Raw genomic sequence first — 27,263 nt, 5'->3', positions numbered from 1 at the left:
GTTTGGCTGCAGCAGCACATCTCAGGTTTACTAATCCAAACAGGGGATTAAACACCTATTTAATCTGAATCTGGGATTACTGTAAACGAAACGATTCCAGTCAGCCCTGTGCATGGTGTCTTTGTGATGGCGTGTTATCATCTGATATGTTTTTCCATAAAAGGGAAAAATCTGAAAATGATATCAACTCCGGCTCCATCATTGAAAAATCCAAAATATATGAAGCTGCAAATATTTTCTTTTTGTCAACATTTTAAATACTGGGCACAAAATGTCTCCACTCTCTAAAGTCCATTATTTATGTGTACTGGAGGTTTTGCATTTTCACATCACACTGATCGTCTTCCAGTCGCTGTGATGTCCAAAAATGATATTTGTATGTTCACATCTGAAACGGGGAGATTTAAGAGACACTTTACTCCTCGAGCAGATTAGTGTGAAAACAACGTCAAGTATCAAACATATATTATTTGGCACAGCGAAGATAAAACATCCAAAGTATGGCGCAACAAGTAAAACACATTTATGAGCAGAAAGGGACGAAGAAATTGGTTGTTGTCCATGAGGTCAGAGGTCAAATTGTTCATTGGAGTGGTTTAAAGGTTCTCAACAATGCAACACAAATTAAAATGAGCGTATTGCCATGAATGTTACAGTTACATTATTGCCAAAGCTCAATGAAACATTATTGAACAATTGATCTTTTTATAAGAAAACTAAATAGATAATCACAATAAAGCGTATCAAATGTTGACACATGCACTCTTTTTCAGATGTAATCTTTCAGAAAGATTTACGAAAGCTTTTACAGAGATTTTACAAAGCTTCTAACACCTCTTACTATATGGCAACAGTCACCATATTTCGTAGCTAATAGGGCACATCAAATTTTTTGCCTCACATACATATAATACATGTTTTAAATATATTTTACAAAAAACTTATCTTATTAGGTATTTCTCATAGTACAGTAAGAAGTGAGATTCTGTCTCTTTTGTGCCAAAATGAACACGGCCTGGCTTCCATGTGTGATCCGATCTGCCTGTGACGGCCAGGCTGTGTTCACTAGTCTCTACATTGTCAACTTTTTCTCTACTTGTCTATCAGTCACAGTGGGCAGGTACTCTGCTTCTGTGTACTCCCTTTACTTTACTTTATGGTTTACTGGTTTCGTTCACAACATCTGAAATGATTTTCTTTTTGTTTTGAGATGTTTTGGTTGGGCCAGATTGTTTTGTGTCATTCTATTGTACCATTAGTTACAACTTTTTTTTTAAAGGTTGGCAAATTAGAAGGTGGTAACATCTCATGTTGTATCCGTTGCAGATGACAGAGTGGTGGCTCTTCGAGAAGTTTCCATTCCTCCAGCAGCTGAGGCCACCATGATCTTCCAGGTGTGATAGTGAACTCCACCTGTTGTTTTTACTATTGTACCTATAGTATGTTCTTGTTCACCTGTTTGTTATAAATATGCATATATCACAATTAAAGATAATTAATACAAAGAAAATAATTAAAGAATGTATGTCGTATATTTTAACATTAAATCTTTTTTTCAGATTATCACCACTACCTTTGGACTGAACTCCTCCGATGTCATATTCAAGGTACAATGACTCTTTTGCTCTATTGTTAGAGATGCAGCCCTATTACTGAAATGCTTGTGCCTGAATAATATTGTTAAAAATAAATACAAATCAGCTTCTGGTTGTAGCTGAAATTGTCAAATTATCACTTTTGCTTTGTTTGCAGTTAAGGAACCACCGCGGCTGTCTGATCCCACTGAACAGCTCCATCCCTGCTAACAGCAAGCACATGTAAGGAGTCTGTACACAGTTCTATACATCTATTCAGTGCATACTCTTATTAAATACTTATTGATGCCAACTGCTGACATGTGTTTTTCACCACAGCCCTTATGTGCTTGAGGTAGCCAAGATCTTTCAGCATGGTAAGAGTGGAGTTTTTTTTTCTTCTTTTTGACAGTGTTTTCTTAAAGATCTGGACAGGGGCTTGTCATTGGGGCTTCTACTTTATACAACACTGTTCATAGAACACATAACAAGCACCGTAAAATCTTGCTAATAATATATATATATATATATATATATATATATATGTATGTATGTATGTATGTATATATGTATATATATATATATATATATATATATATATATATATATATATATATATATATATATATATATATATATATATATATATATATATATATAGTATGTTTCAGCCATTAATTAGATTTTTTTTCTATTTAGATTTTTGTTCAGATTAAACAAATGAGATATGACATCATTCTTTATTTTTAGAGATTTTATTACATTAGCCTCTGTTTGTCTCTGTATCGTCTGGGTGCTGAGCAAAGATAACTGGCTGTGGGCACCCATATAAACACATAATAAATGGCAATACATCAAAACACAAAATATGTTCTCACAGGAGAAGTTATAATTGTTGACAAATACTATGTTACTGTGTAACAGTTGTGGTGTCTCTGTTCCTAGTGCGTCCCAAGACCAGAACTCTTCCCATGACTGTGATCAACCAGAGCATGAAGACCAGGCTCCAGACGATTGACAGGAGGGTAGGTTTATGAATGTTCATGCAGCTTCATTCAGCAGTGCTGCTCCAACATAAAAATTACTTTCATCTATGGAGGAGAACATGTTCAACCACATGTCCTTTTGAAATAGCTATTCAGTTTTTTTAAACTATCAATGAGGAGATTATCTAACGCAGAAAACCCTGCTATAACGATACAAAAAGCATATCCTCTGGGAAGGGCTTCAGACAAATGATAAATTAACAAAGTAATAGCGTGAATATTTTTTTGGCTAAGCTTTTAAGATTCATCATTTTCAATTTGGAATAGATGCAAAAAAGTATAAATGAAGTGCCACAAATAAACATCTGAAGTCTGAGTGTTCACAATGAAAGATTAATAGTGCAAGAGTTGTTATGGCTAGCATAAGCTCAAGTTTGCCTGTTTTATTGTAAATATATTTTTTTAATACATTTTTTTTAAATGTACTATTTATTCATGTCATTTTTATTCTGTCTCAATCGTAAAGCTGTATTACTTGTCAGAACTTGCATTAAGATTCCATGTTTTATTACAGATTCAGAGGCTGGAGGAACTTCTGCCTCAGATCAAACTCAGACGCAACGAAAAACTAAGCCAGGTATTTTAACTTTTCTCTGGGCCCTCAAAACAGTGAACACAACGATAACCAGAACAAATTCATGCATATGAGTGTAACCCTGGCCGCATAGTCATGGACAATGTTATTTGATTTATTTTGTTTGTGAAAATGTGACAATGTCAAGTGATAATGTATCTCCACATCGACTCAACCGTGTAACACTTTCCTGTCTTTTCGCAGGAGATTGAATGTCTCAACCAGAAGTTGAAGTTCCTTCATAAGAGAATGCAGGTGAGTCATTCTGATCATGACCTTGTTGAAGGTGTGGATGGAGTTTGGACCGCTTGAGTCATTCTGATCAAACATAGAAAACATAACTTAATCCAATAAACGTTTAAACCTTGCAAATTGCTTTTTTTTTCATAATTTAGAGTCTCAGAAACACTCTCTAGAGACATTTTCATGTGTTCTCCAAGTCTACATTGTTTATGCAGTCTTTCTGTCGCTTACTGCATGCCATATTTTTTTGTTTCCTGTTTGCACACACCTTTTGCTCTGTTTAAGGTGGTAGATTCTCGCAGCTGGAAGGGTGTGCTGACCAGGGCCCCGCTGTGGTAACAAACACCCACATTTACGAAACACAAACCATCAGTTGGACTATGGTTACACTCATCATTCACTGCAGAATTTGTCATGTCACCATGTGATGATCTAATTTATATAGCTCCATATCATCTTTTCTCTGAAGTATTTTCAGTAAATTAACTCCTATTTATGTGTTGTAAAAGCAAAATATTTTTGATATTCTTTTCTGCCAGGAAATGTAGTGAGAAATGTAGTAACTTTAGTATAAACGAGGAACAACATATTTGTCACACTTTTGTGCTGTGCGTTACTATAATTACTATGATAGCCAACCTATGGTTGGACCAAATGGCTGAATGTAACCTGTTATATAACCTTTTGTTGTGTGTAGCATGAAATCAATTAAATAAAGGAGAAAAAGAGAGATTGTCTTCTTTTAATGAACGGCTGCAATATTCAGAACCCCACGCCCTCAAATGCCATAGTATTGTAATATAAACACGTCATCAGTAAAAACTTTAAAAAAACAGATTGCCTGGTTCTTATCTTGTTTCCCTCTCTCAATAAGTGAAATACATATCAATATGTATTTCACTTTCTAAGGATCAAAGCAGGGACCCATGAACAACGGAAAATGGAACAAGGGAAAGTAATGTTCTCAGCTGACCTGAAAAGAATGGATACAAAATGCTAAAAGCGATTGGTGACCCTCTGTTAATTAACTTTATTTGTTTTCCTTCTTCTTTTTGTCATTTACGATGTTTTGTTGCGTTTTTTATTGACTGAAAAAAATATCTAAAAATAAATAAATAAACGGTAAAACAAAAATACAGCAGCTTGTTTTGTTTACTGCCAATCATGTGATCCAGGTCCAGCCCAGTAGGCGGCGACAGTGCGCCTCCAAGCCGGCTCTCCAACCGCCAGGAAACCAAAACAAGCAGAAGAAGTAGCTCACGTAGTGGACAGACGTTACGAATTAGAAATGTACCTTATTTGTGCGCGTGTGTGTTTTTAGCTCTGATCCACATGGTTCTATCTTCATGATATATGTATATATATATTCATGGTGTTAAAGTTGCTGTGGCAACACAACGCGTCGCGTTGTGAGAAGTTTCAATTGTCGTAACGTTAAAGTTGTCCCGCCAGCCGCAAAAGGTCCATGTTGCAGAGTAATTTAGCGCTGCTCTCCACAGAGATCGGATAAATGCCTGTGAGACGGGCTCTGGTGGACTGTGCTGTGTTGTCTCTGCAAGGAGCCTGTGTGTTTTATCCGTGCTGTAAAGTCTGCTTCTCAAGGGCTGACGTGGAACAGCAGGACCCGACCAGGTAAACACACTCAACAACCAACGAAGAAGATTGATTTCACTTCCGCGGTGTTGAAACAGTGGTTTTACGATTCGTGTTTTCAAAACTGTACTGTAACTAATTAGTCTTAAAAATTGTCTAAGGTGACAGAAATGATCAGCAGTGCTTTGTCATTCTTGCAGTGTAAACTCTCTGACTCTCTCACACTCTCACTCTCACACTCTCTCTCACACACACACACACACACACACACACACACACACACACACACACACGCACACACAATTTCACCTGTATTTTCTGCCTTTCCATCACAGATGCAGGTGCTCCAAGTGCGGTTCCAGCTGTCAGAGGGAGCAGGTAGATTACAGGTATCGTCTCTCACTGAGGGTGTCCCGGGACAGCTGCATATTTGGAGTAACAGTATTTGGAACCTGCTTAAACCCATTTTTTGGCATTCATGCAAAGGGTTTACACAGGTGAGCATGGGACATTATCTTTCAACCAAGTCACTGTGTCTGCACTTATCACTCCGTCAACTTTCATCAGACTCGTATCCATATTAAGTATGAAGATCTTTTATTTAGGTAAGACACAAAGTTGCAGCCTACTCAGCCACATAACCAAAATTAGTCTTGGTGTGGTTTGTTCACTTGAAACCTCCTGCTCCACATGCAGCATTACTTTTGGGTGGTAGTATACTGCACGTGGCAGTGGTTCCCCTGGAAAAGGTTAAGCGGGGGAATTAAGCCACTTAGATCTTTTAAAGTTTCAGTGTTTAGTTCTCACATCTTGTAGTTAGAAGATTCATGACTGAGGCCTAAACAACACTATTATTACTATTACATATCTGGCATTTGCAGTGAGAAACAGTGCATCTGCCCTTTTGTACCTGAATGTTTAAATGTTTTAAAGTCTATTACATGTTAGTAAAAGTATTTTGTGGCGGGTGTTTGTGTGACGCAACTCGGTTATAAAACTCTGTTAAACCTTGTGTTGGTCAAAGGAAACACACACGTTTATTTTACCAGTGTGGCACATTTAAAAAAGCTCCTCTTGTTGTCAGTGACTTCTCTCTTTGCCAGTTCAGTAAAAAGCAGTGTGGATTTCTGTTGTTCCTGTAACGTTGTAGGTTGGTGGAGAACTCGGATGGAGTACCGACCAGATCCACATTGCTGATGAAGGCTGTCGAGGATTGTTTCATTGGCAGACATTTTATTTTTGGTATAAAGGTACAATTGTGATTATGTATTGTACTTAGCTGATATTGGTTTATTACATACATTAGTGTATGTGTATACTTTGGCCAATAAATAGCAAAAAATTGCAATACAGAAATGCCAAACTAGGTTTCTTTGGTAAATTAGAAACAGTTTCACCATGTTGTTTAAAACTCTTTAAAACAAGACTAAGAGTCTACAGCAATGTCTCACGGCTAAGTAGGCTGTACTTTGGCACAGCAGTGCTTTGATCTAGATCCTAAAGTTTCCCTAGCTAATATGCAGATGTTTAGCTGGTATTCTATTGTGTACCATGTTTACCATGTTTACTGTCTTACAAATATATTTTCACCTGATGATGGTGCTAGAGGAAAGATTAAGAGATCAACAAAGAGATTACAAAGAATTCTTAGGGGAATGTTGTCCGTCCAACAGTTGTCAAAGACATGTGGCAGTGGAGGCAGGGTCAGGGAATCCCCCAAAGTCATTAAATTCATCCTCTAGAAACCATGAATGCATGTACAGGGCTCCACACAACTTTTCCAGTGCTACCGACTTTCTCACTGGTCAAACCCCTTCTTTTTTTTTTCGTATAGCATGTTATTAGTCAGTGATGGGAAGTAATTAAGTAAATTAACTCAAGTATTCAATTACATTTTGATGCTACTTTCTACTCCATTCCTAAATTTCAGATGGAAATAGTGTACTTTTTACTTTACATAGATTTATGAGTAGGCTATATGAAATAAGATATATTGTTATACAGTAAAAAAAAAAAATCTATGGTTGTGTGTTAATGTTTAAAATTGCTATTGGTCTATATATATATATATATATATATATATATATATATATATATATATATATATATATACATACATACATACATACATACATACATACATACATACATACATACATACACCCAAATGTTCCTGTTTTGGTCAGGCTATTATCATGCATTTTCGAACATGTCCAAAATGTGTGCTTAATTGAATCTGTTTTGTATTCAGGCTGCTTACTCTCAACCATCCCTGGTCCTGTCTGTGTCCTTCTAGGTAACTGAAACAGAAAGTCTGCCTTGGGTAGGAGTGCCAGTTGCGAATGGGTCAAGCAGTAAAGAAGCAGTCCACTTCATTGCAAGTCAGATGATTCTCCCCAAAGGTACAGGCCTGGCAGGCTGCACAGTGGTCAGTTATTATCGGATCCTTCTTCAGAAAGCTGCAGAATATGAGCTGGGATCCACTGATCCCAGCAAAACCTCCAGACCCCCAGCAACAACCTTGCTGCTGATTCCTCACCATTTTCCAGCCAGCCGCTTCAATAATTCCACACTTTCTGCCTCAGGTCTGCTTTCCCATTCACCACAAAGGTAATGACATTAAGAAGCTATTGATAAGTATTGCTTTCTATCTGATAATTATCTCTGCCATGTGCAACCTAAGGAGATTATGTGTGTGTGCATGCTTGTTGATGCATCTGTCTGTCTGTCCATAGCTAATCTCGCATATTTCTGGATCAGCCTCATACTTTTGGTGCTCAATTGTGACTGTATGCTTAACCTGTTAGAAATCCTCTCATGTTTGCGATGATTCACCTCTTTGAAAAACTTAAAAATTGTTTTATACCATCAACTGCTGACTGGGGTGGGAATCACCAGAGGTCCCACGATACGATACTATCACGATATTTGAGTCACGATTGGATACTATCACGATACTGCGATATGTTGAGTATTGCAATTTATCCCCTTTTTTCCAACTGCAAATTGTCCCCAAATGAAAACTTTGTCAACATTTTTGATCTAATAAGATAAAGTGCTCAGTCTGTTCATCTCGCTTCAATAATTTGTATTACAGCAAAATGTGATTGCCAAGCAGACAAACTGAGCAACATGTCATAAATGTTGCACCTGATAAACTGAACTGCTTGTATTACTGTTTGTAGTACAGTCTACATAGTCGCGTCGTTTGCACTGGAGAGGGGGCGGGGCTTATCTCCGTGAGTGTAAACAGTTTTCATTTATGCCATCCACCATGTGAAATAACCACTAGTTCTGCTTTATACTTGTTGTGGAAATCCCAAAAACGCCGGAACATCAAACGCCCTCGTGTCTGGGTTCATAATAGTATCCGTAGGCGCACACAGCTCAGTGAATTTCACAGACTTCACCAGGAAGTGCGTCTGAATGTCGGCCGCTTCCAGCGCTACTAGAGCACCAGCAGTCGTTTGATTCATGCTTTTTTTAATGTCTTTGACCGGCGCTCTGTCGCAAGTGTTGTCCTGTGTGTCGAGCAACAGCTGTGCGAGCAGCGGCGCTACAAGTGGCAGGAAGTCAAGACGTAAAGCGCATTTCTAAATTCTTTCTCCGGTGTCGCCATTTTTGTTTCCTTCCTCCCAATCACGCTGATCCGGGACCTCTGCTGACCTCACCAGAAAACAACATAGCACCATCTAGTGGACTGAAAAAGCAATTGATTTTGGACCAAAAAGTTTATAATTTAAATATTAAAAGATCAATACTTGCCTTCCGTGTATCAATACAATATCGGCACGCAAAGTATCGCGATACTATGCTGAATCGATTTCTCCACCCCTATGTACTATGTGTGTATGCGTGTTAGGGGTGTAACAGTCAGTGCCTCCATTGTTATCTGTTGGAAAACACTAGATTGCATCCTCAGTGTTAGGAGTGAGTTTCCACAGGAAGAGCCGGAAAATGTAGCTGGAGAGAGGGACGTGAGACGGGAGATAAGGCTTTCTCACTATGGACAGTCCGAAGTGACTTTTGAAACCTTCTTTAAGTCTGCTCTTGGTTCTCTCTATCTACGGTATAAAAACAACATTGCTAGTTTTACATGTGTTTTATCTTTAAACTTCATATGTGTCTTTTAATTTATTTGAATTGCTTTTGTTTTCATCCTAGTTCTCAGTACCAAGATGGCACCCTTACTCCCACCCCTCCGTGGGAACAGTCACTTGGACTTGTTACTTCATCAGCAGAGCAGGAGGAAGGCTGCAGTATCCAGTACAGTGGAGATAAGAACAGCAGACAGACGGAAAACAAAAATACACTAGATCGTGCACAGAGAGGCTGCCTGGAGAATCATCAAGTCACAGAGGAGAAAGCGCTGTCACCTCTTCTTTCTTTGGAATGCAGTACTTCCAGTCATCCATCCTTTGCCAAATACCCATGCTCTTTAGCGGAGAAAGCTGTTGGAAACACGTCCATCCTGAACACTGTGTTCAGTCCCCCCACAGCTGGCCACAACATCTCCAAAGAGAAGGGGTTTTCTACCAGACAACTCACCCAAACATTTTTGTCAAGCTCCTTGGCTTGGGAAGATTTGCCTTTCTCCGAGAGTCTTTCAGAGTTTTTGTGTGAGGATAACAAACATTTTGACATCGTTGGTGAAACGGAGCCACATGTAAATGTGCAAAATGAGAAAGAAACAAGAAACAACCTGGAAATCAGTTCACAAGACAAGAACGTATCACATAAATCAACTTCTGTTTGTCAAAGTAATACACAGATTACAGACAGTCAATCACAGATGTTACTGAATATCACCAATACACCTGTAGCAAATGGAGGTGAGTCACATCATTTATGTGACCAGATATATAACACCCCTGTTGGATGTGGATTCAAGAGTCAAGCCAGAAACTGTTGTACCCATGACTGTAATCTGGAGGATGATACATCTAATTCTCTGTCTTCAGAAAATGAAGAGGAGCAGCTTGAAGGGGATACCTATAATTGTTCAGCAGACCTATTCAGTAGCTCACTCGAAATGAGCACAAACAAAGTCAACACACATGCCGAAACTGTCAGGACAACCACAGAAGCTTGCCCACTACTTCCCAAAGCTAACAAACAACACCTGAGGAGTGAACAAGATACACATTCAACACCAGACAAGCAGAAACGGAAAAGTAAAAAATGCATTGACAGAGATGGTTTAATTCCAACAGGGACACAAGATCTGGAATTCATCCCTCCCTCTCAGTCCACCCCCATTGTAAAAGGAGCTGCTGTGAAAGGCTCACCTGCCTCCTCATACAGAAACTTGACATTGGCTGAATTCAGTTCACAACCTGACGGTCAAGATTCATGTGCTTTTTACAGAAATCTGCCTGAATTTGACAGTAAAGAGACAGCCAGTAGCACCTCTCCTCTTTGTAAACTAAACTGTGCTAACCAGCTGTCCCAGTATGGCAGAGCGTCTACAAAGGAAAAGGTGGGTTGGAATAAGGCCTCCAGCAGACACAGCACCAGATTTACCCTTGAAAGTGGTTTCTGGACACAAGACAAGCATACAAAAGGTCTGCTGGCTCAGCAGCACCCAAGGGTCCAGAGAGGGGCTCTAAACACAGGGTCAACCGGAGGGATCAACCACAGATGTGATTCAAGTGATTATCATGTCACTGTCTGTGATTTTGAGAACAATGAAGTCATTATTCCTCCGACTCCTGTTGCTGAAACACGACTGAGTGTGAAGCTCAGAAGAAGAATGCAGACTGGAAACGGCAGCAGTGATTTAGGTTATTCTGGGGAAGGGCAGCAGGGAGATGGAGTTTATTGTAAAAGAGCTCTGTTGGATCAAACTTTCACATCATCACAGAAAGGTCTGGCACAAACAGAAACATGTGACAATGAGAGGGTTGATGAGGGGATTCTGGACGGATCTCATTGTTACCTCCTTGATGATGAGAACGAGGCATGTGATTGGTCTAGAGATCTATTCTCTGACTCGATCTGAGAGCCTTGACACATTGATCCAAAAAGAATGAACTTTTTTAAATGTATGTCAGCAAGTACTTCACTGTGCACAAGAATCTAAGAATAGATCACATTTATCAAATACTAAACATAGGAGAGAGGCTGTCAAACATGTGAATCCTTACTTGCACCACTGTCTGCTATTTGCACTTTATCTTAAAAAAAAAAATGATGTGTCGGTTCAGCAGCCTCAGGCACACCCACTGCAATGTCCATTGACAAACGTTCAGTAAAATGGGTGATACTGAATATCTCAACGCCTGATCCTGTTGCTGAATTGAAGCCAATCCCTGCAACAAGTTACTAAATCCTGTGGAAAGCCTCGCCAGAAGAGTGAGTACTCTTACAGCAGCAGGTGGGGCAACTTCGTATTAATGCCTGTGGTTTTGTAATGAGTCAAAAAATGAATCGCATATGGATTTATTGTTTGGATGTCCACATACTTTTAGAGATTTATTTTTAAAGGAAGATGGTTCTGCACTTTTAAATAATCAAAGGCTTTTATTGGAAACGCTTCGGATCAGATGAACTTTTAAACATTCATGTGTGTACTTTTCGTTTACCTTGCTTGAGATATTTGGACTGTAACATGTAGTTTCTGCTGCTTTCTGCTGCTGCACCCTCGTCATTGCTGCATTATACTCGTAACCCTCTCTGTTCTTCGTTGGTTCCGCAATCTTGAATGCTATTAAAGGGAAGTAAAAAGGATGATGTGTATGATTCGGTTGTTATCTAATAAATTAACTGCTGATTTCAAATATTACAATTCTTGACACTGACATTTTTCTTGTGTTCTAGTCTTTATTATTCAAATGTAGAGACCAAAAAATTGAACAAAAATCCCAGCAGGAGTTGAACTACAATCTTACACTTTTAATACACGGTATGCACCTCAAGCCCAACAAGGCGCGCTGTCACTTTTTGAATGTTGTATTGCTGCTACTGTGTTTGTTTTAATAGGGGGTGTTAATGTAGCGACGAGTATGTACTGTGGTGTCATGCCAGTGAGCTAAGAATAGCAGTCACTAAATATATCTACAATGTTCTGGATGTGGGAGTATCAGAGATGGTATGAGATAAAGATTATGTTACATGTAAAAATGGAACAAGACGTTGACAGCTGGAGTTGGTGAAGGTGGGTTGGTATGTATAGTTTTCTAGGTATGGAGAGATTTGTGTCTGTGGAAGTTACAGCATCCTGTTAAGTTGATCTTGTCTGTTGTATGTGCCACATGTAGCAAGTTAGTGTTTAAACTATTGATGTTGGAGAACTCCTGAGGTACACATGAAACATATCTTGTCATGTTATGTGTCATTAAAAATGTACTGTATGCTTGGAGCCAGAAAACCAGTTAAACTTTATCGGCTAAAGTTTTTTAGCCGTACTACTGTAGCAGGAAGGCTCTGTTGGTCGGTTGAACTAGATCCCTCCCTTTGGTCCAGACTGAAATATCTCAACGACTGTAGAATGTATTTCGATTAAATTTTGGTACAGACATACATGGTGCCCAGAGGATGAACCGTAATGACTTTTTCCTTTTAGTTTTCCTCCATTTGTAGTTCAGGGTGAAATTACCCTTCAACCTTTGCTTGACCATGACATCGGGGGTAGACCTTCTTTGTGAACATTGATGATCCCCTGACAACTCCTGAAACGCCATTACATTGTTCTAAATCGGATGTAATTGTACAAAAGTGGCATGTTCTTGCTTCTGCTGGCCGACACAGAACAAGACCCTGTGCTGAAGCTTGTGCAGAACGGTAGTCCAGAACATTTGTACTCAACAGCTCCAGACACAGAAGTGTGTGTGCCAGAGAATTTTGGCTCAGTTCTTCAATAATAAAAATAGTAAAAATAGTGGGAGTAAATATAACACCGAGTGTCAGTTCATGTGCTTTGAAATGCACCCTACTGTATGTACAAAGTGCTCATTGGGATTTTACAAGGTCTGAATGTAAAAATCTACTGTCAGCATATACACATTTTCTGACTGATATCTTAGGTGTGTTTCCAACGATAAATTGGGTGTAGAAAGAGATGACTGGTTGCTCTGTATACTCAACTGTAACTCGCAGAGTAAGTAACAACAATGAAATACATATTTAAAAGTGTCTAAATCATTTTAAAAAAGCCAACTCTGTAAGTCTTCATCAGTGGTAATTACACACAGAACACAGGTGTGGCCTCACCTAGCAACAACTAATGAGGCAATCACATGACCTGGATAATAACATTACAGGTGAAACACATTTCAAATTATGAAAACACAAAATTCAATTAGTCTTTGTCTTCATTTCTACATCATACATGTAGGATGTGTTTTTTTTAAATAGGCAGTGAAGAAAAAAAGGAAAGACTACAGAGAAAAGAAAATATCTTTCTTCAGTTAAGCTTCTGAATTATGTCTACCCTCTATCCAAAGGTGTATTGTTTTGGGTAGAGTCTCCTGATTTAGCCCCTATAATATGGGATTTTTTATATTTTGTTCCTCATTGTTACATGTTTTAAGGAAAATGCTGTAAGATCTATTGTACTCTCACTTAAAATGTGGTACTTTAAATGGGATTGACACAATTCGGCCTTTATCCTTTACAAGATTTATAGATCAAGTCCCAGAGCATGATGTTTTTCCAACAAATGCAGTTGTGGTTGTGCCCAAGGAAGACCTCTGTCCTTAGTACACAGATAGTATGACACCAAGCTCCAACTGAAACCAAAGTTTTATTGAGTGCACATGTTACTAGTTTGTGTGTCATAGCATAATTTAAGGGATGGGTAATGAAACCGGATATCATTCCCTGGTGCTAAATTATTATATTATATAGTATGTATTAGGTTATTATTTATTATAATAAAGATTATAGTAGTAGTAGTAGTAGTAGTAGTAGAAGACGTTATTGGTTCTTTTATCGGTCATTTTCAATGTTTTGATATAGCCAAAAGTATGATCACACTGAAGCGCATCTCTCGCTCTGTGTCCTCACAAACACACAAAGCTAATTCAGCAAGCAGATCAGAGATGCCGCAGTGGAGACTGAAGTGAACCAGGTGAAGTGAAGACATTTCATGCAATGTAGTGCAATAAAACATTCGGGAGTACAAAGACAATACTTCATCAATACATCTGTTCAACAAGCATAAACATGTAAACAAAAGTTGTGTGCACCTTAACCTTTAACCTTAACCGGTTTAAATAAGAAAAATTTAAAATAAAAATTGTTAAATCTAAAATGTATTAATTTTACAGTAAGCAAATTACTCTTTCAATCTAATGTGTCAGTGGTTTTGAAAGGATAGCACACTGAAAAATTACAGTTTTTAAGTCATCTGCTACATTTAGTTAAATACACGTTGTGCTAAATTATATACATCTCTGACATACATATTTTATATATATAATTATTTTCCTCAAAGGTTAGCCTAGTGTAATGAGTTATTATTAACTTGCAGTTCGTGCCACATGACACATTTTCAATGGTTCACTATGTGATGGTCAGTGTTGCAGTAGCATTTCCATTGCACAGTTGCCAAGGAGAATGTCCTACTGACCAGTGGACAGCTAGATGTGCGGCAGTAACATTATAGTGTTGTAGAGATCATGAGGCGCGACAAGCACATGGTGTGGAAGGGTGGAGAATTGGCTTTGTATGGAGTTGTCAACAAAGCGTCAGGACTCATTATCCTGGCACTGGAGAAGTGTCCTCTCGTAGAATTAAACCATATAGAATTGTTCAAACCCGCCACAGATTTATTCTTCAGTGCATCAGCAATGTCTTACATTTAATGTAAACAGCATACTGCAGACCATTTTATATCTGACCATGACCTATGACCTCCCTACAGGAGGAAAAGGGAGCTCCCTAAGAGAATGAAGTAATAATTTACAGCATATTTGGATGCTTAAGAAAATGTCTTCCCTGATAGCATCTTCTTGGGATGTGAATAGAAATACCAGCTCTGTTTTCTACAGGTCTGTAGTCTACTGTTGGTTCTCTGTGGGCAGGTCTCTGTCCTCCGCCATAACGGGCCATGGAGATTGTGACGTTAGACGACAGCGCTCCTTATAAGCACCTGTCGCTCCGCGTCATGCCAAGCTCCCAATATGAAAGGTGTGTGATTGTTATCCGAATGAGACAGTGTGCGTAGATAGGAGACTGGGACTAGAAAGCCTCCAGGTTCTTTTCACCATTTAACTGCAAGCAGGACCTGCGAGGACACTGCACACCACAGGATAGTGGGGGTTTGTAGCTCCTCTCCCTATATAACATGGAGGTAAGAGAATATTAATTTATACCTGGTGTACATGTTCAAGCAGTCTGTACTACTGTAATGACCACTGACTTACACAGAAAAGTTACATTATCAACTAAAAGTTTGCTCATCATTATTTTTATATATTTTTTAATCATTGTTATACATTATTTAGGCTCATTGTAAATATTTATTGTCAATTATGCATATTGAAAGTATACATGTATTGTCTTTCTGATGTGCTTAAACTATAAAGTAGTTTTAGAAAACTGGTAAACCTTGACAATGAACAACTAATAATAGGTTCATGAGGTTTTAATCAGCAGAAGCCTACATTGCCTTGCAAAGTCTTTACACCTGTTTAAGATTTGAGTGGGAAGTCGGGGTTAAGACAGATCATAAAGCTATCAGAGAAAGCATTAAAATCTGTTCAACATTACAACAGAATGGATCAGAATGGAGTTTATTAGACCTTTTTATGCGCCATTCTTTTCTTTAATCTTCTCATATAAGCAGCAATGACCACTAATGCCTGAGCTCTGTACTCCCAAGGTGGAACTCTGTGCCCAGGAAGCTCGTAGCTATGCAGTATCGCTGTTGGCAAATCTGAACCTTCAAAGGGAACTAGCTCAGTTCTGTGACTGCGTGGTCAGACAGAGACAGAACCCTGGTCAACTCCACCCTGCACATAGGTGAGCAACATATACACCAACCAGTACATAACATAATATTAACCCTCCTGTTATGTTGCGAGTCAAATTGACCCATTTAAAAGTTTTTAAATCTAGGAAAAATATTTTAAAGTATTTATTCTGTATGAAACTTATTCTGATTGCCTTAATTAGTGTAATCAACGTAAAAAAAAATTAAAGCTGCTAGCAGCTGTGAGCGGGTCCTCGCTCCGGCACGTCGGGGGCGCTGGCGGGTCGTAGGCTCGCCCGTCCGAGAGCGTTCGCACGCCAGTCGAACGATCTTTTTCCCTTGTGGAGTGTGTGGGTTCCAGCATCCGCCACTAGACGACACGCTCGACAACGCGCATCACGTCTCTCTACGTGAAGCTTAGACAACGTTGCGTAATTGTCATGCAAATCCAATGCCGTTTGTCACCTAACGCTGATTTCCTTTCGCCAGTTGGCGGCGCTTTGACTGTGAGTGAAAAAAGGCTTGTTGATATCCTCAGGCCGTGACTTTTAGCAAGCATGACAAGTTTGGAGCAGATTGGAGGAAGTCCAGTGGAGTTACAAGAGCTTGTTTCATGAGTAAACATGTAACAGGTGTATGGAGTTACATGAGTTTTTGAGCATCCCAAGCGACTAAACAAGGAGTAATACATCATAGTATAAAGCATGTCATTGTATTTTGCCAGTAGGTGGCGCTATGACAATGTAGAATACACATGCATCATATTTCTCTACATGAAGTGTAGACCAGGTCATGTAAATCCAATTCCGTTTGGCTGATTTCCTTTCGCCAGTGGGTGGCGCTATGACAATCCAAACATTTCTTCATGTACATGTGCTCAGGCCTGTACCGGCATCATGCATGATACATTTTGGGAGGATTGCATGATGCATCTTGGAGTTACAATCCATGGAGAGCAGGACCCACAAGCAGACACAGGCGAGGTAGATGCTTTCAGGACAAAGTTTACTAGGCAAACAAACATCAAGAGACAAACCGGCCAAGGACAGGGAGTTGACACAGACTAAATACACAGGGGAACGAGACACAGGTGGAAACAATGAGGGCGGGGCTTGCAATCACACAGGAGGGCGGCACACGAGGAGGGAGGAGTCTGGAACGAGAGACAAGGAGACTGACAGACACACACCAGAGACAGAACTACCCAAGAGATCTGGGCATGACAGTTCCCCCCAGGGACGGATCCCAGACGTCCCACCAGGACTGGGCCACATAGGGTGGGTGGAGGGGAGCCGGAGGGGGGACCTGGGGCACGGCCGAACCAGTCCGGGTGCCTGGCCAGAGCACGGCCATCAGGCGGGAACGAGAGACAAGGAGACTGACAGACACACAACAGAAACAGACAGAACTACCCAGGAGATCTGGGCATGACAACAATAGCTTTCTCTCACATAGCGAACCGCACAAAATGGGTGTTTTGTTCACCGAAAACGGGCAAATAGCACAACTTAAGCTCAAAAGGGTCTTGAGATCATCCTTGAACATAATTGAAGTCGATCGCATAAATATTCTAGGATGAGTTCTTAAAAGTAGAAATGCTAAAAAAGGCGACAAATTGCCAAAAAAATCCCAAATTACTGTAGCGCTCATGTGAAGTGTTTAAAACGCGCAAACGATTTATTGCTTGTTATATTACAGAGATGATGTTCCAGCAGTGAATGTGTTTCACAACATTTCACACACACACACACACACACACACACACACACACACACACACACACACACACACCCACACACCTGTTCACAGCCCATAAAGTTGTACACATTTCAAACTTCAACCAAAAAAAGCAAGTGTTTATTATGGGAAGCCATCTCTATCCTGCTTCATGTGCCCATCGCTCCACGTGAACCACACTTTCCAGGCTAAACAATGCTTCTTTTCTTCTCACTTTCCCCCTAAATCCACCTGTATTGGACCGGGAACACTAATGTAAGGGTTTCTTTCATGTCTCTCCTAATAAATATGGTACTGAGACACTGACTTACGGTGACTGACTGAAAGTGACACACTCAATCTCAGACGCACGCACATTCTCTTTCTAACTAGCCAACCTCTGCAAGAAATACAGATACTATTTTGACGGGAACCTTTTTTTTTCCTGCGAGAAAACTCCGCCCACACTTAGCAGGGGAGGGCGAAACATACAAAGGGGTTGCTTAGGAGTCCTACCAACATTACACTCTGCAGATACATACAATTCAGCAGCTTACTGTCTCATCTATTTATCACCCCATGAAAAAAAAAAGTAAAAAAATGCAAATACATTTTATGTAATGCAATTTATATCTAGGTTTTTCCAATGTACCTAAAAAATTGTCCTAGTTGAACTACGATCTATGGAGGGGTGAATAACACCATTCCACTAAAAACGGATTGAATTGTTAGTAATGGTGTTGGTGATGAAGTACAAACTATATATATATATATATATATATATATATATATATATATATATATATATATATATATATACACACACATACATATATATTAGGATTTGGGGTTTTCTGACAACTTTTGGATGATTCAACATCACATTGACACGGGAACATCATTGCTGTACCTAAATAACGATCATGACAGGAGGGTTAAAAAATATTTGTATATTGGGAGTTGTATGTCCTACATGAGGTAAATGATTTTATGCAACATCATATCATGTTGCTATTTCCTCCCCAAGGTGTGTCTTGGCAGCTTCTAGTCCGGTGTTGGCATCTATCTTGTCCTCTACTGGTGCTCTGGTGGAACTGCAGGCTCCATGTCTGTCTGACACTGTACTGGCACTTCTTTTGGATTACATGTACACAGGGGCTTTGCCATACAGTTGCAACCAGGACCAGTATTACAATCTGCTCACTGCCGCCAGCTACCTGCAGATGGATGAACTGCAGGAGGCTCTGAGGACTTGGCGGCAGACTGAGGGGAAAGTTACAGATAATACAAATGGTTCATCTGGAGCTGAGAATCAGCCTTATAAAGACATTCACAATATGTATAGTAACTCTGTGAACAATTTTAGTATGTATCTGCCATTATCACTAGGGAAAGAAGATCATCAATATTCAGCCAATGTGGATGCCTGTGATGACATAGATTCATGTAGACCTAGCAGTAAAACGGGTGCAAGCTCTTTAAGCAATGCAAGCACCTGTTGTAGTATATCTCAAAGTAGTGTAAATAAACGCAACTGCAGACAAGTAATGTATCTGACACCTCAAGATGTAATTCAAAATAAACCATGCATCGTTCAAGTGCATGGGGTATCTGGAGTGGACAAAGGGGAGCAAAAGGATCTGTTACATTCAGCTGGCATAGAGGAGGAGCCAGAGAAGACAGTTGATGACAGGAGGAGCTTGTTTTTAATGTGCCCTGCTGAGGTGCAAGAGGAAGAGACGAGCAGAGTAGAGAAGAAGCAGCGACTGGGTTTAACAGAAGACAAAACTCTAATTCATCATCTCTCGATCCCCCACTTTAAGGACAGTGTTTTGCCCTCACAGTGCTCCTCCTCCTCCTCCTCTTCCTCATCACCCCATCTGTGCTTTGGGGCAGTGCCTGTCATATGTCACAGCAGTAGAGCAGCTATGCTCCAGCTGGCAGAAGTGTCAACAATTCCTCACCCTTACCATCCAGTATCCCAGGCCTCAGCAAGCTCCAGCAGGGCCCCTGACTCACAACCGGGAAGCACAGATAGTGACAGCATTGTTGAAGGTCTTCATGGGAAAAATAATCAGGATTACAGAAACATTAAGGACCATATTGGGACACAGTTTTTGAATTACAAGGATAGTTCAAAGCAATCTAACATCCTAAAACAGGATTACAACAGCAGCAATAAAGATCATTTGATAGGTCAGAATGATGAACATATGAGCAATGCTTTATCCCACACTACAGATCATAATGATCGCCATGCTCATTGTGATTCATTAAGTAAGAATCACACAACACATTTTAGGGATGATTCAGTGTCACAAAATAAGGATTGCTTCCATTTCACCAGAGGATTGCAGTATAAAACTGATCTAAATGTTGATGATTTCCCCTGCAAACATCGGCAACTGGATTGTTCTGATTTCCACAATGTCTGGATGGCAACAGCAGCGGAGAAGCAGTTAATTCGCTCACAAGATTCGAGAGCTGTAGTTCCATCTCCTGTACAGAACTCAGACATGGAAAGTGACTCGCACTGTGAAGATGTGTGTTCAGAGAGAGAAGCAACAGAAGAACGCAGCTACTCAAGGTATCCAGCTGAAACGGATAGACAGGACAGACACTATACTTTCTATGGACTCCAGACTGATTGGTACCCAAACTTGCAGAGAGCTGAGAGAAGCACAAAAGATGGTGCCCCTAGCCAGCATAAACACAACCAAGACCACGCTATGACAAACAACAGACACAGGGTTGATTTGTGTCAGCTTGTCTCCACCACACCAGAAACATGTTTTGATAGTGTCACTGCTGGTCTCTCTGACTTTGAACGCCACACATCTGTGAAACTTGAAAATATGTCAGGCATCGAGATCACAGAGCCACACTTAAATTGTACAATGTCTGTGGACCACACTATGTCTGACTCTACGTGTAGAGTTGTACGGCAGTCCTACTGTGGACATCTACAATATCACTGCCTACCACAGGAGGCAACACACTTATCACAGAGATACTCTGGGAGCAAACACTCCCAGCCTAGCCCCCCTGATCATTCAGACCAGTCCAGTGATACGGAGGAGGTTGGTACCTTTGCCAGTCCAGATTACAGCCCCCTGAGGCAGCGCTTTGCTACAAAGACTAGAGATCAGGTTCTACTGCTGGACATTACCACCAAACCTGCTGAGTTGCTACTCGCTAATGCATTCAACCGAAAGGAAACATTTGAAAATGGGAATAATGATAAAGAGCCATGGAATAAAGTAACATCTGCAGCAGGGGTTGACACTAAATATTGGGTTGGAAAAACCAATGTTGAAGGAAGAAAATATGTTGGTACAGACGAAAGCAGGCCAGGAGCTGAAGTTATACATACAACTGGGGTTGTGGAGGGGGTTTCCAACCCGATAGACGTTGAGAACCAGGCCACTACCTTGACAGTCTGTTCACCTCCTAGTGTGCCATACCCTGTAGAAGCAGCCGTGTCATCTACCTTGTCTGCCTGCATACCTTCTTCCCTTTCAGCCAGTATGGAAACAAATGTATCAGCTCATCTGTCAAACCCTGTTCAACACTCTTTCCAGTGCTCTCTGTGCGACCGGTCCTTCAGCCAGCGAGGCTCTCTGAATAGACATGTGCGGAGTCACCTTGGCGTACGGCCCTTCCCCTGCCCCCGCTGCCCTATGACCTTTTCACGTCAGTATCGTGTCACAGAGCACATGCGTGTTCACCAGCGCTGTGTCCTCTGGAGTGACTTTCAACAGCCGCCCCCTGCTTCTTCAATTTGTTACAAGGAAAGTCCTCAAAAGTGAATTGTGATTTGATTGTGTGTATTAACTTGTTTTCAATAGTTCAGGATGATGAGAACTTTCTTTCATATTTTGCAAATATATGGAGTACAACGAGATTGACAATTGAGATAATGTTCTGAGATTAATTTCAGAATTTATGCTTATCTTTGCCCTCCAGAAGCTAACAATGGAAGTTAACACTGATAATGCTGCAGTGCTGTGGAAAGTGGCCATTCCAAATAATGAGTAAAATGGCAAACAGGCAAAAAAGTATATGAACAAACTGTTTAAACCATCTATAATCAATATTTTGATTACCACATTGGTTGTTTTTGTGTGCTTATATTGACCAGACAGACATCTGTTAAAAATAGTGCTTTTCTGATTGTTGATTATCCTGTTTTATTACAACAGAATAGGTGATCATGGTCATTGTTGTTTTATCAATTGCAAATTTGTCTTCTTTAAATGAGGACAGTTTGCTTCGTGTCATAGTTGTATTTAAGGCTGTTGCTGCTGAAACATGAGCTGACACGGTAAAAAGAAAAGGTCAAGGACAGCCAAGCTGGAACAGGGACAAGAAGATGGAAAGGATCACAACATTCTGTATTCAACACTTTAATTGAAAACATTTTACAGATCGTTTATAGCTTACAGGTGGTGACAAATTTATGGTTTGAGTCGTTGACATGAGAGTTTCATGTTCAGATGTTTCCACTCTGTTTTTAAATAAAAACATACTCTCTGCATTATTAACATGGCTGTGTGTTTCCTTTGGTAATGTTCTATTGATGCCAACCATCAATACATACTCACTTTCTAATAACTCAATAATGACAAATATATAGTAATTCTCACTCATAAAAGCACACGTTTGTAACTAGGGTTATAAGTGGCAATAGATATTAAATGTTAATAATGGATTTTTAGAACTAATTCTGCAGTCATGTTGAATTCTGTTCCAGATTTTCTGCAAAACCTTTCCAAAAGGTTATAGATCAAACAGTAGCCCGATCAGACGGAAATGCCATCAACTACAAAAATTACTGATAACTATTTGATGTGTGGGAAGTGATTCAGAGATCTGGAACCAAGGTGGTCAAACAGCCCTTTGGAGTGAATTAAAGCTAAAAAGACAAATAAGGCCATCCTGGAGGAGGATGACAGCCTCATAACCCAAAGGTCTTTCTTATGAATGGCATGTTACTCATCAAGCATTAGTACATGATCTATAACCATTCATAAAGCCATTGGTTACACTTTATAAATCTTTTATTCAGGGTGTCTTATCAAAACGTGGTACCTTACTGTAACAAGAGCACCAGAAAGTTTACCTCAATTTAAGCCTGCTCTTGACAAATTTGAGTATTTTGGAGAAATTAAAACAGTTTGAAGTTTCCTTCAACTATCTCAGAGAGACATATGGTTTCACCCGAACCATTATACTAGTGTAGTAGTGCAAACAGAATGTGCTGACAGGTCATCCATTGCCAGACTTCAGAGTAATAGCTGTAAATTGCCTACGCAGCGGGGGAAGTTCAATGCTAACATCCTGTCAAGTCTTGTGGCAAATGTCCAAAGAGGGAAATATAGTGCTCATGTGATGGTGAAGGTAGTAATAGGTCACAGAAACACCACAAGGCAATATATATACGTACATATTATCTGCATTGCAACAATATACACAGGGAATCACATATCCTGTTATTCCCACAAAGCGAAATACTTGTCTGTCTTTGTTTTCGTTGTCTCATGTTTCTTTTCTATGCTCAATTTATGGGACTTCAGACCTTCCTCTTGTGCTCGTTATTCCACTGGTGTTTCATCCGGCGTAGTACTCATCACTATCATGGCCTAAAGAGAATAGAAAGAGAACTTGAATGTAAATTTAACTGGTTATTACTAATGTTCCAATGCTGTATAAGCTTAGCAAATATGGTGAGCGCGAGTGGGACATGCACAGTTTAGCACAGGCTGTGATGCATATGGAAGTAGTTTAATGCTGTTTTTACCTGGCTCTTTGTGGAACGAAGGGCAGCCGCAGCCAGACATGCCATCACAATAAAAATAATTGCACCCACAAAACTGTAGACCAGGAAGATCAGTTGCACAGACATTGCCATATCCTGGACAAACACGTACACATATGACAAATACATAAAGAAACACACATGATATCCATGACATTGATCACATTGAAATGTATTACACTGTAAGATGGTTATACGCTTTTGGCCATAGTGTATGGAGACTCAGAGTGTTCATTATCAAGCTCATTATTCTTTATTTTTCCAACAATTCTTATTGAACACAATTTAGTTTATATTTCATGACGCAGGTTTAATTACAATGTTTGTATCTGTCATTCAAGACAAACAGGGACGAACCGGTTGAATAACTGACTCGGGTAAGATTCTTTGATGAAAATCCTTGCGAAATTCATATTATTTTGTATTTATTTGATTATTTAAATAATAAATAGTATATATAAATATTATACATAATTGTATATAAATAATTAATATCCAACACATTTTGTTCTCTGTTCATAATGATGCAGTTTAATACATAATTAAGATACAGACGTGATGCCAAATCTGGATGCAAATTAGGCTTTTTTTCCAAGTGAAGAAAATAATTGATGTAATAGTAAATATGTGTATTGGTGTGACAGGAGGTTAAACTGCTTAGTGCTGTAGATGTGTACTCTTTCGTGCAACCCAACAATAAATTAAACATTTCAAACGTATTGTAATATATCAAGTTTTCATTTGATTCCAAGATACACAATATGTGTTTATTAAGTGTTTATTCAACACATACATGTAAAAGCTAAAACTTGTTTTAGATTTGAGATCATTATAATAATGGGCACCACCACAAACTTGCCAAAAAATAACAAATAATGATTAAAAAAAATAACAATCACCTCATATGACCAATGTTCAGTGCCTTTTTCTTCAATGAATTCATTCATGTATAAATGGTAGTGAACAACATTGGGCAAGATGTGCAATAACGTCCAAGCTACCCCCAGTATGGTCACAACACTCAGAGCCAAAGATACGGTGACCTACAGGGAGACACAAGCAGAAGGAGATGAAAGAGAAACAGACAGAATCATAGACAACATGGAGAGCCATGCAAAAGCCCCAAAATCGACTAATTCAATCGTTCAATCAAAATGTGCTATTATTGCTTTTTAAAATGACTATAAAGCTTACTGTTTTCTTGGTCGGGTTGTGCTCTGTCAGAATATATAGAATCCCACATATGATGAACTGCAAGGAGAAGGAAAAAAGCTGTTTTAACATGTATCCCTTAAATGTTTGGGAACATGCACAATATTGTATTTACTAAACAGGATAGTAAAAAAAACAGCCAATTGTTTGGGTATTGTATGGTAACCCATTAATTTCAAAAACTCTTACAAGATGTGCTGCCCAACAATCTGTTCTAACTATAATCATTTCATTTGGCTATTCATAAAACAATTGAATCCATAAACTGTTGTGATCCACTGATTAATCTCTTGTTGTGCCACCAACCAGTGTTCCAAGCAAGAAGCCAGGCGGGACAGCTGTCGCTATTATGTGGAAAGACTGTTCTGGCAAGATTACGATGGACAGGATGAAGAAAGATGAGCCCAAGACCAGTGCAATGATCTAATAGAAAATAAAAAAGAACTTCAAGCATGACTTCTTCACCTTTGTTAGAATATAATTATTAGTTGAGACAAAGCAAATTTGTAACCTTGGAAATTATGGTGGTACATTATATTACATTGTCGTAAGTATTTGAAAACAGTCATTTGAGTATTGGTATTGGTGTGTGTGTGTGTGTGTGTGTGTGTGTGTGTGTGGTGTGTGTGTGTGTGTGTGTGTGTGTGTGTGTGTGTGTGTGTGTGTGTCTCACGCCAATAATCTTGGGTTGCCCCTTAATGAAGCGGTGTAAAGGTTTGCTGCTCCCCACTGTGGTGCCTTGAAGACTTGCATTATTTCCACTCGTACAGTAGAGATCAGCAGACATCTTATGGACAGAAAATAAATAGATTAAAAATATTACTATGTTTTAAATGGTACTGTGCAATTTTAAGTGCAATTATAAAATGTTAATCAAATCTGTATTTTTATTTGGAATTTAAAAAAATGTTTAGCATGTTATAAAAAATGTCATAGAAAATCACAAAAATATATTGCAGGTAATTCATGAATATGTCAAAATGCTATAACAAATATGATTGTATAATATGCCATAAAATACTGTCAAAACTGTAAAAGAAATATGCCATAACAAATGGAATATAAATAGAATAGCATAGTCATACAATATAGTATGCCATGCACATGTTTGTAAAAAGGTCATAGTATATAGTATGTCATAAAAAAGTATACGCTTTGTATGCAGTAAAAAAAGTCAGAGTTTGGAATGTCAAAAAAAATCATAAAAAGACAGAGTATTCAATGCCATACAAATTCGAAAACGAAATTATGTCATGCAAATATCATAAAATAAAAACTACAGTATGGTAAAATATACCATATGTTTAAAAAAAGACATTGTATAGTTTCTCTTAAAACATTTTTCTAATTTAGTATATCACAAAAAAGTTATAAATTAATCATAGTATATTATGCCATAAGAAATGTTGGCAAAAGTTTTGGTGTAGTATGCCATTAAACATATGTATGTAAAAAAAAGACAATAATATCGTCATAATGTCATAATAAGTCATTGCATCGAATGCCATAAAAAAGGTCACAAAAATCAGATAATATCTTATGAGATAAAATAAAGTCATAGCACAGTATGACATACACAGTTTGTAAAAACAACTAGTAGTTTAAGTCTTTCATAAAATGTTTAATCAAAATCCATAATATAGTATACCTTAAAAAATGTTTTAATGAAAAGTAAATGTATGTATATGTTAGAAATGTCAATATATATTTTCTGTAATACATTTTACATTTATGTTAATGTCACAGAAGTACTAGTAGAGGAGGAGGATATGTCACTCTTAAATGTCTTAAAAACTTGAGAGCCCTGATAACCAAAAATAGAGTTGAAGCATGTCAAAAACACAAACAGAGTTTCAGATAAATACAGAGCAAAACTAAACTAAACAAGCTATCCAACAGGAAAATGTCTCTGACTTTAGCGGTCTGTTTGTATGTTGGCCATATCTCCGACATTTTGGACTAATCCGGATGTTGAGACCAAGACAAGTTGATAATCATGTAGGCAACTCGGGTAAATAGCTTACCACATATTTGTCACAAAGAAAAAAAATGTTTCCTCCACTTGCAGATTAAAAGGTTGTGATGTAACGTATACTTAGGCAACGATGGGAATTTGAACGGATGTATTACATAATAGCCTCATGCGTGGAAAAGAGTTTAATTTAACAGTTAATTGTCAAATCTCAAACAAATCTTTCACAAACAAAAGAGATGAGAACAAAACAAAAGCCAGACCTTGTGCAATCATGTGGTCCTTGCTGAAGCTCAGTATTAGCTCTTGTAAAGACTCACATCCTGTTCACATCTAGAGTCCCGTGTGGGGATTAAGGAACGATCGGTTCAGTTTGAACACAACCAGTATTCTGTATATGTGCTTATTGTAAAGGATTTATTCAATGGCTTAGCTTGATATTATTGTACGGCATTCTATTTCTTTCTTTTATTTGTAGAAACTACTTCCTTTATCGACATGTATTGTGATGAAGGTTGTGTTAAATGTAAACGTTCAAAATGGTCGACTCCTAAAAGAGAGCCTACTTCCTCTTCACTCATGTGTGTGGTGGAGTAACTC

General features: G+C 38.9%; 4 protein-coding genes across 4 annotated transcripts; 3 read left to right on the top strand and 1 right to left on the bottom strand.

The window, feature by feature from the left end:
* Positions 1-1,004: 1,004 nt before the first annotated feature.
* Positions 1,005-4,132, top strand: LOC306735317 (uncharacterized protein; the record flags this gene model as incomplete). The annotated part of the gene is made up of 9 exons (XM_079216779.1): positions 1,005-1,068; positions 1,327-1,394; positions 1,560-1,607; positions 1,753-1,817; positions 1,914-1,951; positions 2,520-2,599; positions 3,135-3,197; positions 3,399-3,449; positions 3,723-4,132. 9 exons carry the CDS (start codon positions 1,005-1,007, stop codon positions 3,774-3,776), a joined length of 531 nt encoding a protein of 176 aa, XP_079072905.1. The 3' UTR covers positions 3,777-4,132.
* Positions 4,133-4,947: 815 nt separating this feature from the next.
* On the top strand, positions 4,948-7,644 carry ddias (DNA damage-induced apoptosis suppressor; the record flags this gene model as incomplete). Its single annotated transcript, XM_079216778.1, has 4 exons — positions 4,948-5,069; positions 5,366-5,527; positions 6,181-6,280; positions 7,327-7,644. The coding sequence occupies 4 exons, from the start codon at positions 4,948-4,950 to the stop codon at positions 7,642-7,644; spliced, it is 702 nt and encodes a 233-aa protein (XP_079072904.1).
* A 2,041-nt stretch (positions 7,645-9,685) lies between these two features.
* LOC306735698 (uncharacterized protein) lies at positions 9,686-11,778 on the top strand. The gene has a single exon (XM_079217201.1). It carries the CDS (start codon positions 9,823-9,825, stop codon positions 11,029-11,031), a length of 1,209 nt encoding a protein of 402 aa, XP_079073327.1. The 5' UTR covers positions 9,686-9,822; the 3' UTR covers positions 11,032-11,778.
* Positions 11,779-21,531: 9,753 nt separating this feature from the next.
* On the bottom strand, positions 21,532-27,007 carry LOC306735213 (uncharacterized protein). The gene is made up of 7 exons (XM_079216663.1): positions 26,927-27,007; positions 25,365-25,478; positions 24,998-25,114; positions 24,674-24,730; positions 24,379-24,522; positions 23,462-23,575; positions 21,532-23,303 (listed from the first exon to the last, which is right to left on the bottom strand). Exons 2-7 carry the CDS (start codon positions 25,476-25,478, stop codon positions 23,256-23,258), a joined length of 594 nt encoding a protein of 197 aa, XP_079072789.1. The 5' UTR covers positions 26,927-27,007; the 3' UTR covers positions 21,532-23,255.
* Positions 27,008-27,263: the final 256 nt, after the last annotated feature.

The sequence above is a fragment of the Taurulus bubalis genome, assembly GCF_910589615.1.
Source record: "Taurulus bubalis genome assembly, chromosome: 4".
In the NCBI taxonomy this organism is placed as follows: Eukaryota; Metazoa; Chordata; class Actinopteri; order Perciformes; family Cottidae; genus Taurulus; species Taurulus bubalis.
This window is presented reverse-complemented; position numbering and strand designations above follow the sequence as displayed.